The sequence below is a fragment of the Leptodactylus fuscus genome, chromosome 8 (assembly GCF_031893055.1).
Source record: "Leptodactylus fuscus isolate aLepFus1 chromosome 8, aLepFus1.hap2, whole genome shotgun sequence".
Lineage (NCBI taxonomy): Eukaryota > Metazoa > Chordata > Amphibia > Anura > Leptodactylidae > Leptodactylus > Leptodactylus fuscus.
In genome coordinates, this window is record NC_134272.1 from 89,957,550 (window position 1) to 89,979,393 (window position 21,844).

At 46.3% G+C, this 21,844-nt stretch overlaps 1 protein-coding gene across 1 annotated transcript in view; it reads right to left on the reverse strand.

Moving 5' to 3' along the window:
* The window catches only part of LOC142216659 (putative thioesterase PNKD), a 41,552-nt gene that overhangs the window by 9,372 nt on the left and 10,336 nt on the right, over positions 1-21,844 (reverse strand). Inside the window, exons 2-6 of the mRNA XM_075284655.1 lie at positions 7,649-7,764; positions 5,372-5,484; positions 3,079-3,137; positions 1,494-1,586; positions 668-831 (exon numbers count right to left, since the gene is read on the reverse strand). Of these exons, the coding sequence (XP_075140756.1) occupies positions 668-831; positions 1,494-1,586; positions 3,079-3,137; positions 5,372-5,484; positions 7,649-7,764 (545 nt within the window). The remainder of the gene's footprint in view (positions 1-667; positions 832-1,493; positions 1,587-3,078; positions 3,138-5,371; positions 5,485-7,648; positions 7,765-21,844) is intronic.

Consider the following 21,844-nt stretch of genomic DNA (forward strand, 5'->3'; position numbering starts at 1 on the left):
CATTCCAACCATCCATACATAGGAAACAGAGCCCGGTTATTAGGAGCAGACTGCAGCGCCCAATGAGCTGCGCCAATCTCTCACCCGACGTCCTGCGGGCTCAGGTGCGGCATCTGACACCACTGGAAGGTGTGCAAATATATACGTACACGTCACCTGCCCCCTGAAAGATGAAACCGGAAGCCCCCAGGAAGCTCAACAGATACTATTGGCAGCTGCTGCAGAACCTCTTGAGGAGTGTCATTCATATCAAACAGTGAATGGGCTTGAAACTTCCCTTTCCCTTTCAAAAAGCAGCAGCAGCAGAGAGGGTGCGCAAGAAAGAAATATGTTGCCCCAGCTGCTGCAGAACATCTTTTCCGAAGAGAAAGGGAACTTTGTGGCAATCACTGATGGGGGGTAGAGAGTTAAGGGGCACCTTTATTGTTAGATCGTCACCTCGGGTTTGTGATGGCGACCGGCACCATCAAGTTTCTGATCCAGCCCTGAGCTCCTGTGGACTTCACCCCCCCATAGGATGAGCCTGCGTCTACCGTAGTCATACATGAGGCCAATCCTCTGCAGGGACCATCAAGCATATCAAATACCAGTCAGGGTGTAGAAAAGATGGGTGACCGTACCCAGAGGAGACACCATGGTGGAGTGGAGATTGAGTCTCTGGACTTACCACAGCCGGCCAAGAAGAGAAGGTCCCCGGAGAAGAGACAGTCCGGGCCGTCGCCAGATTTCCCATCCAGCACGTAAATCATGTGACCAACCGTGTGACCCGGAGTAAAGAACGCCTGAAATTGGAGTCGCCCCACGGCCAGCTGGTCCCTGTCAGACAGAGGGCTGAGAGGAAAGAAGGGGAGAAGTCACACAACAGCGCAAGCGACCGGCGGCCACATCCGTCCATTACAAAACAGGCGGCAAACTAAAATTATACGTTTATCGAAACCGCCATCATGGCGACCAATCACAGCTCAGCTTAAAGGTCTTAACCTGCAATGGAAATGTAGAAGCTGCGCTGTGATTGGTTGCCATGAGCAACAACGACAGAGAAATCCTCTCATGAGCAAACAAAATGGCCGCCATTACAACTCCTCTAATCTACAGGCAAACAATATGGCCGGCTTAAAGATCCCGCAGAAGGATAAAGCAAAGTTTCAGTAATTTGTCAGGAATTTTTTACATTTTTTTTTACTGAATATTTGTTGCTTTCTATGGCAACGAATGTAAAAATGACGAGGTAAAAAAGTAAATTAATACAATGGAGGTTACATGGAGTCGCACAGGATCGGCCCCTGATAAACGACACATGAACCGGTCCAGGCGGTTGCGAATCGCGGCTGAAAACGGAGGCAAAAAGTAGAAGATTTTTGCTGAGGCAGGACGTCTCTACGGCAGACATCTTGCATCAGACCTGCCCACGGCAATAACCCTTTCACCGCCATAATACATAAAATCTGACTCATTCTTTCACATATTGACCAAAGTGCCAGAAAATCTCGTACTGTGTCAGTTCCGGGATGTCGTCGCAGGAATGTCCGTACACCCGGCAGGATTTGTGCAGCTTCTTCAAGGCTTTATTGCCCCCGCTGTGATCCCTGGAACAAGAAGAGAACAGTATGGGATTTGTACATAGCCTTAAAGGGACACTTAATCATTGTAGTATTTGCAGGACAATCTCTTGTTCCCTGTTATCAGCCATTTTAGGTTGACCCTGCCCCCATTGCTCCTTACTGGTACCCGCTGCGGCTCTTTATAGGGCCCCGATTTCTTGGCTCTTCGTTTTATGTTTCCACTACCATTTCAGGAAACCGGTGTCATTCCCGTTAAAGCGTTGTACACACGGAGAGCTTACAAGTAAACTGTCCTAAGGCGCATTGTATCAGAGGCGGCAAATGAAGCGGAGCGACAGGACTTTCCAGTTCTAGAGATCATCAGCCGTCAGGTAAACATCGCAAGCGCTAAGAAGTAAAACCGCCAAACACTTGTAACCTGTTATTTCCCAAAAATCCTAATCGCTCTCTGCCAGGAACAGAGCTTGTGATTCATCATCTGTCACTGCAGAGGCCTTCGTGGATTTGAGGTCAGTAGGAGGCGCAACAGCAATGATGTAAGTAACGCGGCTCAGACTCTACCGCGGGTCACCGCGCAGATGTGTACGGGATAATAAATAGTGAGGGGTCTGTAGTGGGATTCTAGGGAGGGGGGTGAGCGGGCACAGTGCCAAGTCATAGCGAGACATTACCATAGAAGAAAAGGGAAACGGCCAACCAGATTGTAAAGGAAAGTAAGAAGGCTAGAAAATGCCCCAATATATAATGTCAGCAGACGTCCCCTGCAAAAATGCCCCCAATAAATACAGAGGTCTCCTATATACTGTACATTACAAAATGCCCCCAATATATACTGCCTGCAGACGTACCCCATCAATAGTACAAAATGCCCCCAATATATACTGCCAGCAGAAATCCCCTATAAATATTACAAAGTGCCTCCCCTAAACAATACTGCTACTAAAGTGTCCCCAATAAACATCACCAGCAGAGCACCCCCTATTACCAGATATAGTAGCACAGTAAAAGTCTGGCTGCTGCTAACCACCACTAGGGGGAGCCCACTGCATACACATCTTCTAATCCTGTATATGATGCTGGCGCCCCCTAGATCTCCCTAATAGTGACAGATTCCAGGGGTATAACTATAGAAAGTGCCCGAAAGCCAATGCACTCAGCCCGAGATACCCGACTGGCACAAAGGACCCTCTGCCAAACAAGGACCCCCCCCCAAAAAAAAAACAAAAAAGAAAAAAAAAAACTAGTAGACAGTTGGGGGCCTCAGCAGATTTCATATTACCCCTATGTGAACACTCCGGAAGAGTAGACCAGTATAACCCAGTGCCGCAGTGATGAGGCTGTGCGCCCCCTGCTGGTGGCATATAGGAGTATTACTTATATTCTGTAATGTTTCCAGTTTTCCCATTATACATTTACATGGTCATTCTCATATTCACATTACAATCTGGAACTAAATTAAAGCTCTATAAAACATTGTATATGGTGGCGGCGGCGAATTTACATCCACGATTCGTACCAGTGTTTGTGTGTGCACAAGATGGCTTCCAGCGACACGCCTTCCCGATCCAGGTAGTTCTGTAGAGAAAAAAACACAAAATTGATCAGAATGTTCTACTTCTCCATTAGTGAGTGTATTGCATTGACATTAAAGGAGCGCTCTTCACATTGGCTCAGTTTGATGGACAGCTCCGATGAAGCCCTTTAAACATGGCCGCCCTCCCCCCATCCCCCAGACACCCATTAGCGGCAGCGCACATCTATATCCCCTGTCATCCTTTCACCGCTCTCTCCATTTATATGGGCAGCCTTTCATGTGCGTCTCGGTGGCGGCCCCTTCCTGCTGGAGATGGCTACGGCTTTGTGTTTATACTGATTAATATTCTGGAGAGGAGGCCGCCGCGTCCGCGCGTCCAAGAATAACAGCAGAGCCGGGGTGTCACTCAGCTGCTGCGGAGATCAGAGCACAGGAACAGGTCCAATCCCATCAAAAAGCAAAGAAAAATGTCCCAACTTCCTCCCTCCGCGCCGCAGACAATATCCAGATTATTAGACGCAGGATGATACATTTCATCGACTCGCACAGTGACAGCCCGCAACAATACATGGCGCGGTGACAGAGGCGGCACATGATTATTAGAGGGGATGTTCCCAAGGTAAATCCTCAACACAAAGCCACCGAGACAATGGCAAAGACGATCACAAGACGTGTTAATGAAGAAGCGACGTCGCCAAACTTATCTCATTGTTACAGATGTGGCAGAGAAAATAGAATAAAAAATACAGTCAGAAAGTAATCGTAGAAGGAAAACTGAACGACCACTGTCTGGTTTCAATGTATAGATACAAACTGGCGACACCTTCCTTTATATGTAAAACTGATCAGATATTAGATTTATACGGGAAGATTCTGCAATCGCATTAGGATTCCCCATAAAGCGAATGTTCATAGAACACAAAGACAAACAGCATCTGACAGTGACATCTCCCCCATAGAAAGAACCCGCCCGGCTAGAGGGGTCTGAGCTACAAACTATCCGGCCAGGGTGAACCTGGGGAAGGGCTGAGAAACAGAAAACAGCTTCATATATATATATATATATATATATATATATATATATATATATATATATATATATATATATATATATACACACACACACACACACACACACACATATATATATATATAATACATCGCTCCGCCAGGATAAGATTTACAATAGGTCAAAAATTCAATAAAGAAAAAAAAAAAAAATCCATAAAATCACAATCCTCAAGTGTTTCATCGTCTTAATAAAGAGAACAATGAGTCATCTGATCTGTAAGAGAAGCGGATAAGAATTGCTTAATCTCTATTCTGAGCAGTTTATATATAAAGAATTCTGGGAAATCATTACAGAACGGCTAAAAAAAACCCCATTAATGGCATCAAGTATCAGAGAGTGCGAACTGCTCCCGTATTATACATCAACTCCATCCACAGAGGAGATCAATCTCCAATTAGAAGGAAATAACCTAAACCAGCAAAAACACCGGCAAGAGGAGATCAATCCTTCCTCCTATTTACAAGGATATAACTACTATAACATATATTATGTCTTGCTCTTCTAAGTAATGTGACAGAACAGACAATACTTGGTAAGATGATTTCGCATTCACATGACTACCACATGACGGCCGCTGTCAGCGTCACACTGATTTTGGTTCCTTATTACACGCCTGTTGTGCACCATATAATGACTATGTAATAATCTGATCTCTATTTGTTCAGTGCAGATTAAACCAATATTTTCCTAGACTGTGACTGTGGATTTTCCTGTATGAAAAGAGTTAAAACAATTTGTAGGAACAATGCAGATTCTTTCAATCCTCTACTGAAAACAAAGCCGCTCACTTTCCCTTTTTGTCACCGCGTGTGATTTTTCCGAGCGCTGAGCTTTGAACTTCATTGTTCTCCAAGCCCCTAAAGACTGGGATTGAACTGATATTACAGAGAAATCCCTGCCTGGACTCGACCCAAACCCCACTGTAGGTGCACACACGGCCGGTCACCTCAAGCATGGATGGGGCAGGGAGCGGCACGGGTCAGACAGATGGACGGGCCGATAGTAATCCCAGGAATCTAAAGATATGAAATATTTTCAATGATACGTCATCATTTTACTATGTTTAACTTCACAGATCATGTTTTATGTCTAGAGCTGATCGTTCCACTGGTCGTTCCTGGAAAGTGACAAGAGCTCAGCTCCCCTGTTGTCAGACAATGCCCTTCTCTCTGTAACCTCATGTCATTTACATCACAAACCTACCTGTACTGCTATGGGGTCTGACGGGTCCACGGCCACTGCCAGGTTAGATGTAGTGTCAATCACCAGGTAGCTGTAGTTATCAGACAGTACTGGAATGGGCACCACTTTCACACCTAAAAAATGAATCACAGAGAGGCCGTCATAGAAGAGATAGGAGAATTAGGAACTGCTATGGGCACGGTGTATATGCCCTAATTTACCCCCTGTGCCTGAATGACCCGGTCACTGTAGTTATTAGACAGTATGGGGGATGAGTGCAACTTAAAAACAAGGCAGAGATGGGTTGGTAACAGAAGATAAAAAATTAGGCCGAATCTTAGGCCAAATTCACATCTGCAACTCCACCAGAGAAACTGCCAGAAAGAAAAGTCCTGCTCAGAGAAGTTTTCTCTTTGCCACTACCAGTATGGAAACCACGGACACACAAGGACCCCATTATAGTCCAGTTCGGCTCTCTGTCGTTCGGGTCCCCCTGGTGGACTCTAAAGGCCAAGAATCCAGTGCAGATGTGAACGCAGCCTAAAGATGCAGCAGGTGCTGATATGTGGATCGAGGGAAAATAAGGTTCTGCTGGTATAAGTGGGGAATACATATCTAGGTGCGGGGCAGCACCCCTGATCTGAATATACAGGCATCACTAACACACTGCAAACCAGCACCGTGACAGACACCTTCCATAAGCCTCATCTGTGTGCTTCTAAAATACTGATATCCACCCCCTCATGGACTCTAGGCCAGTGAATGGCTGCATTAGCCGTATATTATCAGTATTATGCACCTGTATACCTTTGGGGCCTGTCTGTGTCGTGCAGGGAACCTTTGCTTCTCCTGACATCAGGTAAGTGTGGCCTCTTCCTGATATGACTTTATAGGCTGAATGCAGACTAGGAACCGCCATGGGCACGGTGTACATGGCCGGATTTACCAACTGTGCCGCCATCTATTCCATTATAATACAGATTATTATGCTCTATTAACACTTGCATTGCTGTCTCCTAGGAAAACATTTGAGGGTTTCACTTGTTTTTCCTTCTGTACTGAAAGGGAAGTTGCTATTTCATTCCAAAATGAGGAATTTGTGTAATTTATATCAATGATTAATGCGAATGACATTGTAAGAGGATGAGTATACATCACTGACCTCTGTATATTTAACTATTAAGAAATCGGAAGGAGAGTCAAGTCCTAACTATATACTCCCAACAGAGTGACACGGCTCTAAAGTGAGGGCCAGAAGGCCCTTCAGGGGTTATAGACGAGTGGCTTCTCCTTGCCAAAAATCAGTGTGACGCGTGTGCCCTGGTGTTTGCCTATGCAGTGCATTCTAGCCTTGGCTCCCCTAAATGATAGAGGCGGGCCTGCAGGGGGCGAGGATAGCCTCACGCACACTCTGTCAAGTTTCATCTGGGACTTTTTTGTTTTTTTGTGGCCAGAAACTTGTGCAAATGGGATGGGATCTGCAGTGGGATCTCCATTTACCCCAATAACAACACCAATTGGTTACCAAATTGACATCTCATTTTATAGCACCCTTTAGGTCCTCCTGCACCGCCCACAGTCCGGCGCTTGCAGACAGTTTTCCAAAGAGATTTCCCAGATTAATCATTAACCTCTACTCATATTCCAAAACATGCGGCCAGGCCTGATACACCGTGACTATGTTCAGCGTGTAGGATACAGAACGGCAGAGATCACCGCCCCATGCAGCACCATATAGGTTACAGATCATTTTGCAACTCTAACATGACTTTGCAATTTTTTTCGCTTCTTCTGCTTGTGACATAACAGAACAATTACAGGGAGTGACAATGCAGGGTAACATAAGGCTGTGCGTGCGCAAGGACATATCACATGGGTGGTCTGTCAGAAATATTCCTCCAAAAACATCAGGGCGTACAGTCCTTACATCCAAGACACAGAGGGGGGAATTTATTAAAGGGGTTGTGCTGTTAAGGACACAAGACAGGGATTGAGTGTCCATTTACTAGGGATCCAACTGCTGGGTCCCCAAGTGATGAGGAATATGGGGGGGGGGGTAAGAGTCCCTCTAAAGTCTCCTTGCAAATGGGACTCGCATGACAAACAATCCATTCATTACTATGAGGATGCCAGTACAGTCATCTCCGGAACCACCTGAAGCCCCATATAGTACAAGTACACTGGCGCCCCAGTCACAAGGAGGCTTTAGGGGCACTAGACACTCGGGACACTTATTCCCTGTTCCGTGCAGATGGGTTAAGCAATTCTCCATCACCCCCCATTGCTTCTGCTACTTACCACTGAACACTATGGCCTGGGTGGACGAGTGCCCCTGAGGGTAGCGCTCTCGAGCCTTCTTCAGCTGTCTCTTATAGAAGAGGTAACCAAGTCTGGTGCGCGTGTATAAGCCATACCTGTAAATAGACAAAGTATTATGTAAGAAGGAGTCTGCAGCTTCTTAGGGGTTTAAAGATTTTTTTTTGCTTTACTTCATTGAAGTTCGTTCTGTTCTGATGACATCGATGATTATACAGCAGGTCCTATCCTGCTCAGTGTCATTGGAACCGAATGGATGTGAAGTCGCAGAAAAGATCCGTGTTCAAAAATATTTGTGTTTGTGAAAAATGCAACATATACATTCATTGTATCTGTGAATTTCGAGTTTTTTTTCCCTATAGAGTTAATAGGGGGAAGAAAAAGATGCAAAAACACAGCAGGCCTGCAGGAAAGAAGCTGCAACATGTTTTCACAGTGATTCGCTATGTGGAGCCTCAGGGTATGTTTGACTGCAAATTCCTGGAGAATAAAGGCCCGTTCTTAGTCCTTGGGCAGTCCACAGTGGACACTTTATTTCCTCTTTTGCTGTGATTTAGGAGCAGAACAGGGCTGGTCACAAAGCTGAAGGGTTGTTACAATGTATCAACGAAAGTCTAAGCAACAACATGGATCATTCAAGTCTTGTACTCCAGGCTTAAAGGGGTATTCCCAACTCGCCTGTTCACCAACTTGCATGCTGTCTGCTCTGTTCACTTCCTGGTTTTCTCGGTGAATTGGTGGGCAGGGTTTCACTTGCTGTCTCACAGACAAAACCAGCTCTGCTAGCTCTCTTCATAGCAGTACATGTTTGCAGTCAGTAAAGAGGGATGGTTGTAAACAAATGAGCACAGTATCACTGGAAGATGCACAATATGAAGCTGATGTAGCAGAGCTGGATTTGTTAGATGATGAGAATCCCAAACTCTGTTTTAGGTCTGTGTTACATACAGAGGTAACAAACTCCCTGTTTCAGCCCTTATCAGCAAAAATCAATTAGCAGAGCTGATAACTGGAAGAGCCGGAAATAAACAGCTCAGAAATAGCAGCTCACTCCGAGCACTCAGCCCCCCCCCCTCCTGAGAGCAGGGAGCTACGTCACTTGTCCTGGGCAGAGAGATAAGATCATCATCATGGTTATGGAAACGCAGTGTAAACAATGAAGTGAATAATCTCAGATAGCGGCCAAACAAAGTAGTGTGGCTGAAGCAATGCGTTTAGGAAAAGCCTTAAATCCACATCAGCTAGCAGTATAGCTAGGATCCTTGAGATGGGACAACCCCTTTAATTCTACTTCTACATTGTAACAAACTCCAGCTGTGTGACTACATAGCAGCTCAGTCACTTGTCTACCTGTTCCATGTGGCCAACATTTATGTAAAACTGTACAGATGTAAGGGATTTTTTAGCACAACCTAAGGTCAGCCCTGACGGATTTATTGAGAAGAAACATCTCTTGGGTATCCTGGAGAATGCCGAGAAAAGAACTAGAAAGACAAAAGCGTGACATGAGGCCCCGGGATCACAATGCAAAATATGTAGCAGGCCCAGACTCATCATATACTATCTATAACACTGGTGTCTGATGTTATAGAGAGAAGATATTTGACGCAGTCATCTCCCCGATCCTTCTCTATGGCAGTGAGGTTTGGGGCCCAGCCACCTACCCAGACCAGTCAAAGTGGGATTCCAGCCCAACAGAGAACTTCCACCTGGAGTTCTGCAAATACCTGCTCCATGTCCATCGCAACACCACCAACATAGCCTGCAGGGCAGAGCTAGGCAGACTCCCCCTATGGCTCACCATACAGAAGAGGGCGCTAGCTTTCCAGGTGCACATCCAGGGGAGCGACTCCTACCACCACCAAGCCTGGCTAAGCCACCTGAGCAAACCAGACATTCACCAACCAAACAGCAGCCAACCACAAAACCAAAAACACCAACAGATGATAACCAAGGCCGAAATAAAGGCGACCACAGAGGCAAACAGAGAGCGGTACATTGAAGAATGGAGAAACGAAATAAATAACTCCAAGAAACTCACCGTGTACCAATCCCTACAAAGGGACTACACCATGGCCACCTACCTGGAGAGAATACGCCACCCCAAACACAGACAGACCCTGAGCCGGTACAGACTGAGCGCCCACAACCTAGAGATAGAGACGGGGCGATACAGACAGACGTACAAGCCACGGGAGAAGAGACTGTGCCAGCACTGTGACCAGGGGGTCCTAGAAGACCAGACCCACTTCCTGCTACACTGCACCAAATACTCAGCTGTGAGGGCCGTCTACTACCAAAGACTCTCTGCCCACATCCCAGACTGGGAGAAGAGGAAACTCTACATCCTACTGGGAGAAGAAGAGGCCAGTGTGGAGATCGCTGCCCAATACGTGTCCAGCTGTCACCAAACCAGAGGAAGATGAGATGCATGGACTATCAAACCCCCCACCCCCCATGGACTATTAAACCCCCCAACCCACAAGACCACTAACCCCCCCATCACCCGTATACCGCATACCCACATGCCCCAAATAAGAACAACGAGACCCTAAAGACACTCAAACCCCCAACCCACGGACCCCGTACCCACCCCCCTCCAACACCCCCAACCTCCTTTTTGCTTTGGCAAAACCAAACGTCTTATTCTTTGGTAATTCTAATAAAGCTCATTTGTATCTTGTATCTCCCTCAGGCTCCAGGGCCTGGTAGTGATGGCTGCCTCTGCACCACCTGTACCTAAACCCCTGTTGTCTGTAACGTGTCCTAGCTAGACAATGTCCCATTTTATTTTTGGACCCCCTTCTGAATGTCTGGATCCCAGTTGTGATACCAGCAGGTTACGGCTACGTTCACATTTACCCCGGGTGCCTGTTGTTAGGGTCAGGGTACTGACTCGAATCAGATATGACAGATCTGCGTGGGACGGACAATAAAGCGGAGCGCTTCGGCATTGTTCTTATGGGATTTCCTTAGACCGATACCTACTAGACTAGGAAGTGCTTGTTTAGGATTTTCCGCATCATTCCCAGCTCATCATGAATATGGGTTTGTTTTATCTCCAATACTAAGGCTTGTGGCATCTCAGACATATCTTCACATCTGCGGTGGCCGTGACAATGACAAGTCCTGCAGCTGTCACTCCCCCCCCATCATGTACATATAGCAGAGTCCAGTTGTTCTTTCTTATCCTCCTGGGGAGAGGGGGGAAGGGGACGCCACAGTCTTACATCCCGCTCATTGCACAATGTTTTATTGTGGCGGGGGATGTGATGCGTTATGTCAGCGATTGTTCAATTGTTTGACTCAATGGAGGAGAAGAGTGAAGAGGACAGAGGGGCGGCCGTTCCCACACAGCCGCACAATGTGCCACAGTCTACAAATACCCAGCCCTCTTCCCTAAAGACCCCAGAGGAGACCCTATAAAACCAATATCCTGCACAAGGGTGAAATGGAACACGCAAGGGGTTAAACGCATCCCTCTTAGAAAACCCTCGAAAGGACTTTAATATTTGCACAATGGAAAGTTATGCAACTCTCTCATAGACTTTGTGTTTCGGTTCTTCACCATTTGCAAGATCTTTGCTGAGGTCAATGAGTGTTTCCATCCAGGGCCTGTAGGCCGGTGCGGGCCTTATCACAGCTGGGGGTTTGTGACCATTGTTGCAGAAACTGCCGAAAATCAGCGGGGAGAAGAATCATGGAGGAATTTTTCTCCGTCCCTTTCAGTTTTGAAACGATGAACACCTTGGCCCCTGCACAGCACAGTATAGCCGCCGAACCCCTGCACAGCACAGTACAGCCGCTGACCCCTGCACAGCACAGTATAGCCGCCGAACCCCTGCACAGTACAGTATAGCCGCTGACCCCTGCACAGTACAGTATAGCCGCTGATCCCTGCACAGCACAGTACAGCCACTGACCCCTGCACAGCACAGTATAGCCGCTGACCCCTGCACAGCACAGTATAGCCGCTGACCCCTGCACAGCACAGTATAGCCGCTGACCCCTGCACAACACAGTACAGCCGATGACCCCTGCACAACACAGTACAGCCACTGACCCCTGCACAGCACAGTATAGCCGCCGAACCCCTGCACAGCACAGTATAGCCGCTGACCCCTGCACAACACAGTACAGCCACTGACCCCTGCACAGCACAGTACAGCCGCTGACCCCTGCACAGCACAGTATAGCCGCCGAACCCCTGCACAGCACAGTATAGCCGCTGACCCCTGCACAGTACAGTATAGCCGCTGACCCCTGCACAGTACAGTATAGCCGCTGATCCCTGCACAGTACAGTATAGCCGCTGATCCCTGCACAGTACAGTATAGCCGCTGATCCCTGCACAGCACAGTACAGCCGCTGATCCCTGCACAGCACAGTACAGCCGCTGACCCCTGCACAACACAGTACAGCCGCTGACCCCTACACAACACAGTACAGCCACTGACCCCTGCACAACACAGTACAGCCACTGACCCCTGCACAACACAGTACAGCCGCTGACCCCTGCACAACACAGTACAGCCGATGACCCCTGCACAACACAGTACAGCCGATGACCCCTGCACAACACAGTACAGCCGCTGACCCCTGCACAACACAGTACAGCCGATGACCCCTGCACAACACAGTACAGCCGCTGACCCCTGCACAACACAGTACAGCCGATGACCCCTGCACAACACAGTACAGCCGATGACCCCTGCACAACACAGTACAGCCACTGACCCCTGCACAACACAGTACAGCCGCTGACCCCTGCACAACACAGTACAGCCGATGACCCCTGCACAACACAGTACAGCAGATGACCCCTGCACAGCACAGTATAGCCACTGACCCCTGCACAACACAGTACAGCCGATGACCCCTGCACAGCACAGTACAGCCGCTGACCCCTGCACAGCACAGCCGCTGACCCCTGGGCCCCTGCACAGTACAGCCGCTGACCCCTGCACAGTACAGCCGCTGACCCCTGCACAGCACAGTATAGCCGCTGACCCCTGCACAGCACAGTATAGCCGCTGACCCCTGCACAGCACAGTACAGCCGCTGACCCCTGTGCCCCTGCACAGTACAGCCACTGACCCCTGCACAGTACAGCCGCTGACCCCTGGGCCCCTGCACAGTACAGCCACTGACCCCTGCACAGTACAGCTGCTGACCTCTGGGCCCCTGCACAGTACAGCCACTGACCCCTGCACAGTACAGCCACTGACCCCTGCACAGTACAGCCGCTGACCCCTGGGCCCCTACACAGTACAGCCGCTGACCCCTGGGCCCCTGCACAGTACAGCCGCTGACCCCAGGGCCCCTGCACAGTACAGCCGCTGACCCCAGGGCCCCTGCACAGTACAGCCGCCGACCCCTGGGCCCCTGCACAGTACAGCCGCTGACCCCTGGGCCCCTGCACAGTACAGCTGCTGACCCCAGGGCCCCTGCACAGTACAGCCGCTGACCCCTGGGCCCCTGCACAGTACAGCCGCCGACCCCTGGGCCCCTGCACAGCACAGTATAGCCGCTGACCCCTGCACAGGACAGTACAGCCGCTGACCCCTGCACAGCTCAGTATAGCCGCCGACCCCTGCACAGCACAGTATAGCCGTCGACCCCTGCAGAGCACAGTACAGCTGCTGACCCCTGGGCCCCTGCACAGTATAGCCGCTGTCCCCTGCACAGCACAGTATAGCCGCTGACCCCTGCACAGCACAGTACAGCCGCTGACCCCTGCACAGCATAGCTGCATATACTGCCTGGAGAGTTGCAGCGACTGATAATTCTCTGGGATGAGGCTGAGACTCTAGTGGGACTGGTGACAAGTCTGCGCTGGGACGCCCCTGGCAGCTCGCCATCTCCTGGACTCTCACGCGGCAGCCCCCCCCCCCCCCCTCAGGATTTAATTAACAAGAAATTTCAATTACTATTTTACAGATACATTCCCAGCAGGAAGATAACTGAGCGAGCGCAGAGCTCCAGGGGAAAGCTGCCAGCGGCTGCGGACTGGCAGGAGCCGGCACATCTGGAGAGCTGCGCTCATTGCAGCCTGGGGTGTGTGTGAGGGATTTCTTCACCCCGTCAGTAGAACACAATCTACAGGACATTGTATACATTGGCCCTTGTCTCCACCTTGTGCACATCCTGACATCAATAATCCTCCAGTCTAAACAGGGGTCGGGCACAGTGATGTATACACAGAGTAATGAGGCGGGTATGGTGCCAGGGCGCACTACACCAGTAAAATGACTTGTATCTCTAGATCTCTGGACTGACTCACTGGAATGGAGGGAGCCGGCCACAAACAAAGTCACCAGCACAAAAGAGGGTCACGGTGCCAGCTCCGAAAATAGCAGCAGTGGGCACAGATCCCGGGTGACCAGGGAAGCGCACAATGTTTTATAGACAATGGATTTTCAGTAGCCGCTCTAATATACTTGTGCTCCAATTCTCACCCTGTCTTAGGGCACAGACCCAGTCTTGTAATTTTTTACAATGTATCAGTGCAGTCAGAACAGATTTGCCATCAGAAGCAGAAGTGCCAGTGTTATTAAACTGACCTCCAAGAAAGGTTAGGGGCCCGCTCCTGTGTATTCCCAGGGGCCCACAACCCCGTATACAGGGCAGAGCTCCAGTATATATATATATATATATATATATATATATATATATATATATATATATATATATATATATATATATCCAGTAATAACTGCGGCGTCTCCTGACCCAGCTCAGTCTCTACTGATCGTCTCTGACATTAGACGCCATGTCTCAGGGGGGTTTCTGTCACATTTTCCCTCGGATTTGGAAAGGTTCTGTCACTGTGACAGCGGCGGATGATTCCAGGAACCATTTAGAAGTCATTATCGGCGCAGAGCGACTGAAGAGATAAAGCGTTATCAGCCGGAGCAGCGCTCGCTCATTCCCCGCACACCACATGTGCCAGTAAGCGGCTTTCAGCGGCCATTAACCCTTAGAGTTCACACACAGCAGATATTGCTGCAGAAATTTCCATGACTTCATCTGAACTTGCAGAAATCTGATGAGAATGGAACGGATTGTCAGTGACAGAGATGACTGCAACAAAGTCCGTCACGTGTGAACTTACCCTTACAGGCAACACCGATCCATAAATCAAGTATACGGATGGGATGAGCGTAATCTATTGAGGATCCCCGTTTCTTGTCTTCCGGAGTAAGGCCCCTTGACCTTAGAGGTATAAGGTTAACTAGAGCGACATGGCTACTGACTGTGACCTGTCTTGTGCCCAATCTCACTGGATAGTTTTTGATGGTTATGAAGCCATAGACCTGTAACCCTTGTCCGGCGTTGTGGCCGTAGTTGCCCTGTGGGCCAAGCTTACGTCCTTACACTACATGCACACGGCCGTAATGGTTTATGTCTGCATTGACTCACCGTGTCGTCCACCATCACGGATTAGCAATAAGACTTGTCCGATCCTTACACTTGTATACGCGAGTCAGCGCCATAAATTCGGACAAGTGCAGGGTCTGCTCCATAATGTGCAAATAGTTTCAGAATTTGTCTACACAAGCCTGCTGGCCGGTAATGGAGATTGAAGTGGGAAAGTGAATTAAGATGATAAATTGGGAGAGGAGGGAGGGGCGGGGGTGCCTCAAACTGCCAAATCTTTCTACAGTTCTGTTGTAAGCGCAGATGTTATGTAACTGAATGAATGACATCTCATGATCAGTGAATGGATTAGGCAATAGCAAACATTCAGTTGGCCGATCTCCCTGGATTGATGCCAGATTCGTCAATCACATGGTACAGAAGCAGCTAAGTCCCATTCAAGTGAATGGGACTGAGCTGCAATACCAAGCACGGACACTATCCAATTTATGGCGCTGTGCTTGATAGTCAGTGAAGAGGTCACAGCACCGATCTGAACCAAATCTGCGTCCCAGGTGTCGGACCCCACAGATCTTAACCTACGTCACTAGTCTAAGGATAGGTCAACAATATAAGTCTCAGAAAACCAAGGACTATACAAGGGATAGAACCGTACAGAGCAGAAAATAAATCTCCTCTATCCTGCAGGTGGGAAATAAGGTCCATGTTAAAATAGAGAAACAAGGCTTCTTTATTCCTTTCAAAAACAGTGACACCACCTATCCACAGGTTATAATTATTATTGCAGTTATGCCCTGAGCTGCAAGACCAGATGCAACCCATGAACAGGTATGGCGCTGGTTCTGGAAGAAACTCCCTTTAAGAATATTTTAAGAAGAAGCATCACTTTAAACTGAGACTTTAAGCAGGGGCGGGAACCTGCAGAAGAGAAGGCGGAGCAACCACCAACAAGGTCATATAATCACATGATCTATGTGTAGATTGCCCTATGTTTGAAAGACTGGATAATAAAAGGGGAAAAGTCTATGCAAACGTGGAGAGGAGCTTCTATGAGGATTTAGGGGTGCTCCTGCGCTAAGCATGGGTGTGATTTATAAGGTCATGTGACTCAGAGAACGTAGAATAAGCCGATATTTAATATACTGAGCTCACATGACCCGAGCCAGAAAGAAGAAGAATTGCCCTCATTCTCCAGACATGTAACCACCACCCTGGAGGTCTCCAGTCCTGCCCCGGGGACCGCTCTCCATTATTTTCGTTGGGTCCCGAGCCGCCATTCTTATCAGGATTTCATTGTCCTACATGTCCTGAGAACGATGAGCTCAGAATGACATCAGCTAAAAACCAAACACGGAGAACATGGGAAAGGAAGATAAGCTAATGGAGCCGTGAGGGGACGACCTCATGCATGGAAACACAAGCGGGCAAGGATATGGCGGCATTAGAGGGAGCCCTGAAGGGGTTCTTAGGAATTTTTGCGACCAGCGTTGGATCTCCATATGGGGATTCCGTTCCCCTCTCCGCTTTTTTAAGCGGATTAGGCTTCCATACAGGGCTCACAATGTGGAATGCGGGACAATGTCTGTAAAGTAATATATACAGACCCCGCCTGAGGGTATTTTGGTCTTGCTCGCTATTTTCGCGCGTGCTCCTGCGCACACCTGCCGAGACTCTGGAGGGGAATGAAGCAGCAGAAAGAGGAAGAGTTTTACTGTATTGCAGGAATTAACCTTTGCCCTCGGACGCTCTGGTAATTGCGGGTTTGTTCAGAGCAGGAAAAACAAATGATATAATCGCTCCTGGGCCATAACAATAAGAGGCCGGGCATTGGAGCGGCCGCCGTACACAGGTGCCCTGCTGCCATACACAGGAGACCTGGAGCCTTCCGGGCAATGCACAGACTCAGGAATGGTCTCCATGATTTCTATTCATATCTTCCATTATGGCCCCTGTATGACATATGGATTGTCCCCCAGCTTTACCATCCCCCTATACGCCGTATACGAGGCTATACAATCATAAAGGCCCAACTAAGTGATTGACAAGACACAGCCGCACAGATCCCCGAGCCCGCTGTACAGAGCCCTGAGCCTCACAATACAGCGAGTGTTGGCGTGCCAGATCCGCCAGCCTGTAATTAAATCTCACTTGGCACAGGAATCCATCTAATCAGACCAATGACAGATCAATCTGCTGCCTCATCCGGCCGTAACCTCTGCTGGAAGATATAATGATCGGGGGAGGGAGGAGAGGCGACGCTATGCAGATAAAAATGGTGATGGACTGGATGAGAAGCTTCAATAATACCCGAGGCAAGAGCGGCATATCATCTGTGGTCAATCACTAATCCAGAATAGTGAGCGCAGCTCTGGAGTATAATACAGGATAAGTAATGTAATGTATGTACACAGTGACTGTACCAGCAGAATAGTGAGCGCAGCTCTGGAGTATAATACAGGATAAGTAATGTAATGTATGTACACAGTGACTGCACCAGCAGAATAGTGAGCGCAGCTCTGGAGTATAATACAGGATAAGTAATGTATGTACACAGTGACTGCACCAGCAGAATAGTGAGCGCAGCTCTGGAGTATAATACAGGATAAGTAATGTATGTACACAGTGACTGCACCAGCAGAATAGTGAGCGCAGCTCTGGAGTATAATACAAGATAAGTAATGTAATGTATGTACACAGTGACTGCACCAGCAGAATAGTGAGCGCAGCTCTGGAGTATAATACAGGATAAGTAATGTAATGTATGTACACAGTGACTGCACCAGCAGAATAGTGAGCGCAGCTCTGGAGTATAATACAGGATAAGTAATGTAATGTATGTACACAGAGACTGTACCAGCAGAATAGTGAGCGCAGCTCTGGAGTATAATACAGGATAAGTAATGTATGTACACAGTGACTGCACCAGCAGAATAGTGAGCGCAGCTCTGGAGTATAATACAGGATAAGTAATGTAATGTATGTACACAGTGACTGCACCAGCAGAATAGTGAGCGCAGCTCTGGCGTATAATACAGGATAAGTAATGTATGTACACAGTGACTGCACCAGCAGAATAGTGAGCGCAGCTCTGGAGTATAATACAGGATAAGTAATGTATGTACACAGTGACTGCACCAGCAGAATAGTGAGCGCAGCTCTGGAGTATAATACAAGATAAGTAATGTAATGTATGTACACAGTGACTGCACCAGCAGAATAGTGAGCGCAGCTCTGGAGTATAATACAGGATAAGTAATGTAATGTATGTACACGGTGACTGTACCAGCAGAATAGTGAGCGCAGCTCTGGAGTATAATACAGGATAAGTAATGTAATGTATGTACACAGTGACTGCACCAGCAGAATAGTGAGCGCAGCTCTGGAGTATAATACAAGATAAGTAATGTAATGTATGTACACAGTGACTGTACCAGCAGAATAGTGAGCGCAGCTCTGGGGTATAATACAGGATAAGTAATGTAATGTATGTACACAGTGACTGTACCAGCAGAATAGTGAGCGCAGCTCTGGAGTATAATACAGGATAAGTAATGTAATGTATGTACACAGTGACTGCACCAGCAGAATAGTGAGCGCAGCTCTGGAGTATAATACAGGATAAGTAATGTAATGTATGTACACAGTGACTGTACCAGCAGAATAGTGAGCGCAGCTCTGGAGTATAATACAGGATAAGTAATGTAATGTATGTACACAGTGACTGTACCAGCAGAATAGTGAGCGCAGCTCTGGAGTATAATACAGGATAAGTAATGTAATGTATGTTCACAGTGACTGTACCAGCAGAATAGTGAGCGCAGCCCTGGAATATAATACAGGATAAGTAATGTAATGTATGTACACAGTGACTGTACCAGCAGAATAGTGAGCGCAGCTCTGGAGTATAATACAGGATAAGTAATGTAATGTATGTACACAGTGACTGCACCAGCAGAATAGTGAGCGCAGCCCTGGAATATAATACAGGATAAGTAATGTAATGTATGTACACAGTGACTGTACCAGCAGAATAGTGAGCGCAGCTCTGGAGTATAACACAGGATAAGTAATGTAATGTATGTACACAGTGACTGCACCAGCAGAATAGTGAGCGCGGCTCTGGGGTATAATACAGGATAAGTAATGTAATGTATGTACACAGTGACTGTACCAGCAGAATAGTGAGCGCAGCCCTGGAATATAATACAGGATAAGTAATGTAATGTATGTACACAGTGACTGCACCAGCAGAATAGTGAGCGCAGCCCTGGAATATAATACAGGATAAGTAATGTAATGTATGTACACAGTGACTGTACCAGCAGAATAGTGAGCGCAGCTCTGGAGTATAACACAGGATAAGTAATGTAATGTATGTACACAGTGACTGCACCAGCAGAATAGTGAGCGCAGCTCTGGAGTATAATACAGGATAAGTAATGTAATGTATGTACACAGTGACTGTACCAGCAGAATAGTGAGCGCAGCTCTGGAGTATAATACAGGATAAGTAATGTAATGTATGTACACAGTGACTGCACCAGCAGAATAGTGAGCGCAGCTCTGGAGTATAATACAGGATAAGTAATGTAATGTATGTTCACAGTGACTGCACCAGCAGAATAGTGAGCGCAGCCCTGGAATATAATACAGGATAAGTAATGTAATGTATGTACACAGTGACTGTACCAGCAGAATAGTGAGCGCAGCTCTGGAGTATAACACAGGATAAGTAATGTAATGTATGTACTGTACTAAGTTATGCCACTTTTGCATGCAGAGTAGTACAAAAGATCAGCTACATAAACTAGAGAATATTCTAACCTAACCAACACACTGTGTATATGACATTCAGTCGTGCACTTTACATAGAGGACGGGGTTTGTAGATGCTGAAAGCAAAACATCATATGCAAACCCAGTGACTAATAATGAAACAATGAAACGTTTTAGTCTTTGGTCTTTATTTATTTATGTATAGATTTGCTTTGTTCAGATCACGTAAAAAAACTTCTGTACAATCCACCTGTTGTGCTCTTATCTAGACTACAGGAACTCTTTAAGAGTCATATCCTCAGATTGTTCCCGGCCACACAGCAGGGTCCCTCTGTACTTGACCTCAGCGCCTTCTCCTCCTTGATATAAGATCAGCCCTGAGAATGTGGCTGACTATCATGGGAGATATGAAACATCCTTGTAGCAATGGTGGACACAATGATGCGGCCAAGTCCTAGTATACAAGGATCGCTCTGTTCTCACTGATGTCAGCTGTACTGAATGTACACAGAACACAAACCCATCGTCTTCATCTGACTGGTTCATTATACAGAAGAAAACACTCAAGAGCAACTCAAGTCATCTGAGGAAATTCATCATAGTTATATTACCGTACATAGGAGGTAGTATTATAGTAGTTATATTCTTGTACATAGGAGGTAGTATTATAGTAGTTATATTCTTGTACATAGGAGTAGTATTATAGTAGTTATATTCTTGTACATAGGAGGTAGTATTATAGTAGTTATATTCTTGTACATAGGAGTAGTATTATAGTAGTTATATTCTTGTACATAGGAGCAGTATTATAGTAGTTATATTCTTGTACATAGGAGTAGTATTATAGTAGTTATATTCTTGTACATAGGAGTAGTATTATAGTAGTTATATTCTTGTACATAGGAGTAGTATTATAGTAGTTATATTCTTGTACATAGGAGCAGTATTATAGTAGTTATATTCTTGTACATAGGAGTAGTATTATAGTAGTTATATTCTTGTACATAGGGGCAGTATTATAGTAGTTATATTCTTGTACATAGGAGTAGTATTATAGTAGTTATATTCTTGTACATAGGAGCAGTATTATAGTAGTTATATTCTTGTACATAGGAGTAGTATTATAGTAGTTATATTCTTGTACATAGGGGCAGTATTATAGTAGTTATATTCTTGAACATAGGAGTAGTATTATAGTAGTTATATTCTTGTACATAGGAGTAGTATTATAGTAGTTATATTCTTGTACATAGGAGTAGTATTATAGTAGTTATATTCTTGTACATAGGAGGTAGTATTATAGTAGTTATATTCTTGTACATAGGAGTAGTATTATAGTAGTTATATTCTTGTACATAGGAGTAGTATTATAGTAGTTATATTCTTGTACATAGGAGTAGTATTATAGTAGTTATATTCTTGTACATAGGAGGTAGTATTATAGTAGTTATATTCTTGTACATAGGAGCAGTATTATAGTAGATATATTCTTGTACATAGGAGTAGTATTATAGCAGTTATATTCTTGTACATAGGAGTAGTATTATAGCAGTTATATTCTTGTACATAGGAGTAGTATTATAGTAGTTATATTCTTGAACATAGGAGTAGTATTATAGTAGTTATATTCTTGTACATAGGAGTAGTATTATAGTAGTTATATTCTTGTACATAGGAGGTAGTATTATAGTAGTTATATTCTTGTACATAGGAGGTAGTATTATAGTAGTTATATTCTTGTACATAGGAGCAGTATTATAGTAGTTATATTCTTGAACATAGGAGTAGTATTATAGTAGTTATATTTTTGTACATAGGAGTAGTATAATAGTAGTTATATTCTTGTACATAGGAGCAGTATTATAGTAGTTATATTCTTGTACATAGGAGCAGTATTATAGTAGTTATATTCTTGTACATAGGGGCAGTATTATAGTAGTTATATTCTTGTACATAGGGGCAGTATTATAGTAGTTATATTCTTGTACATAGGGGCAGTGACTATAACAGATTACATCTTGGC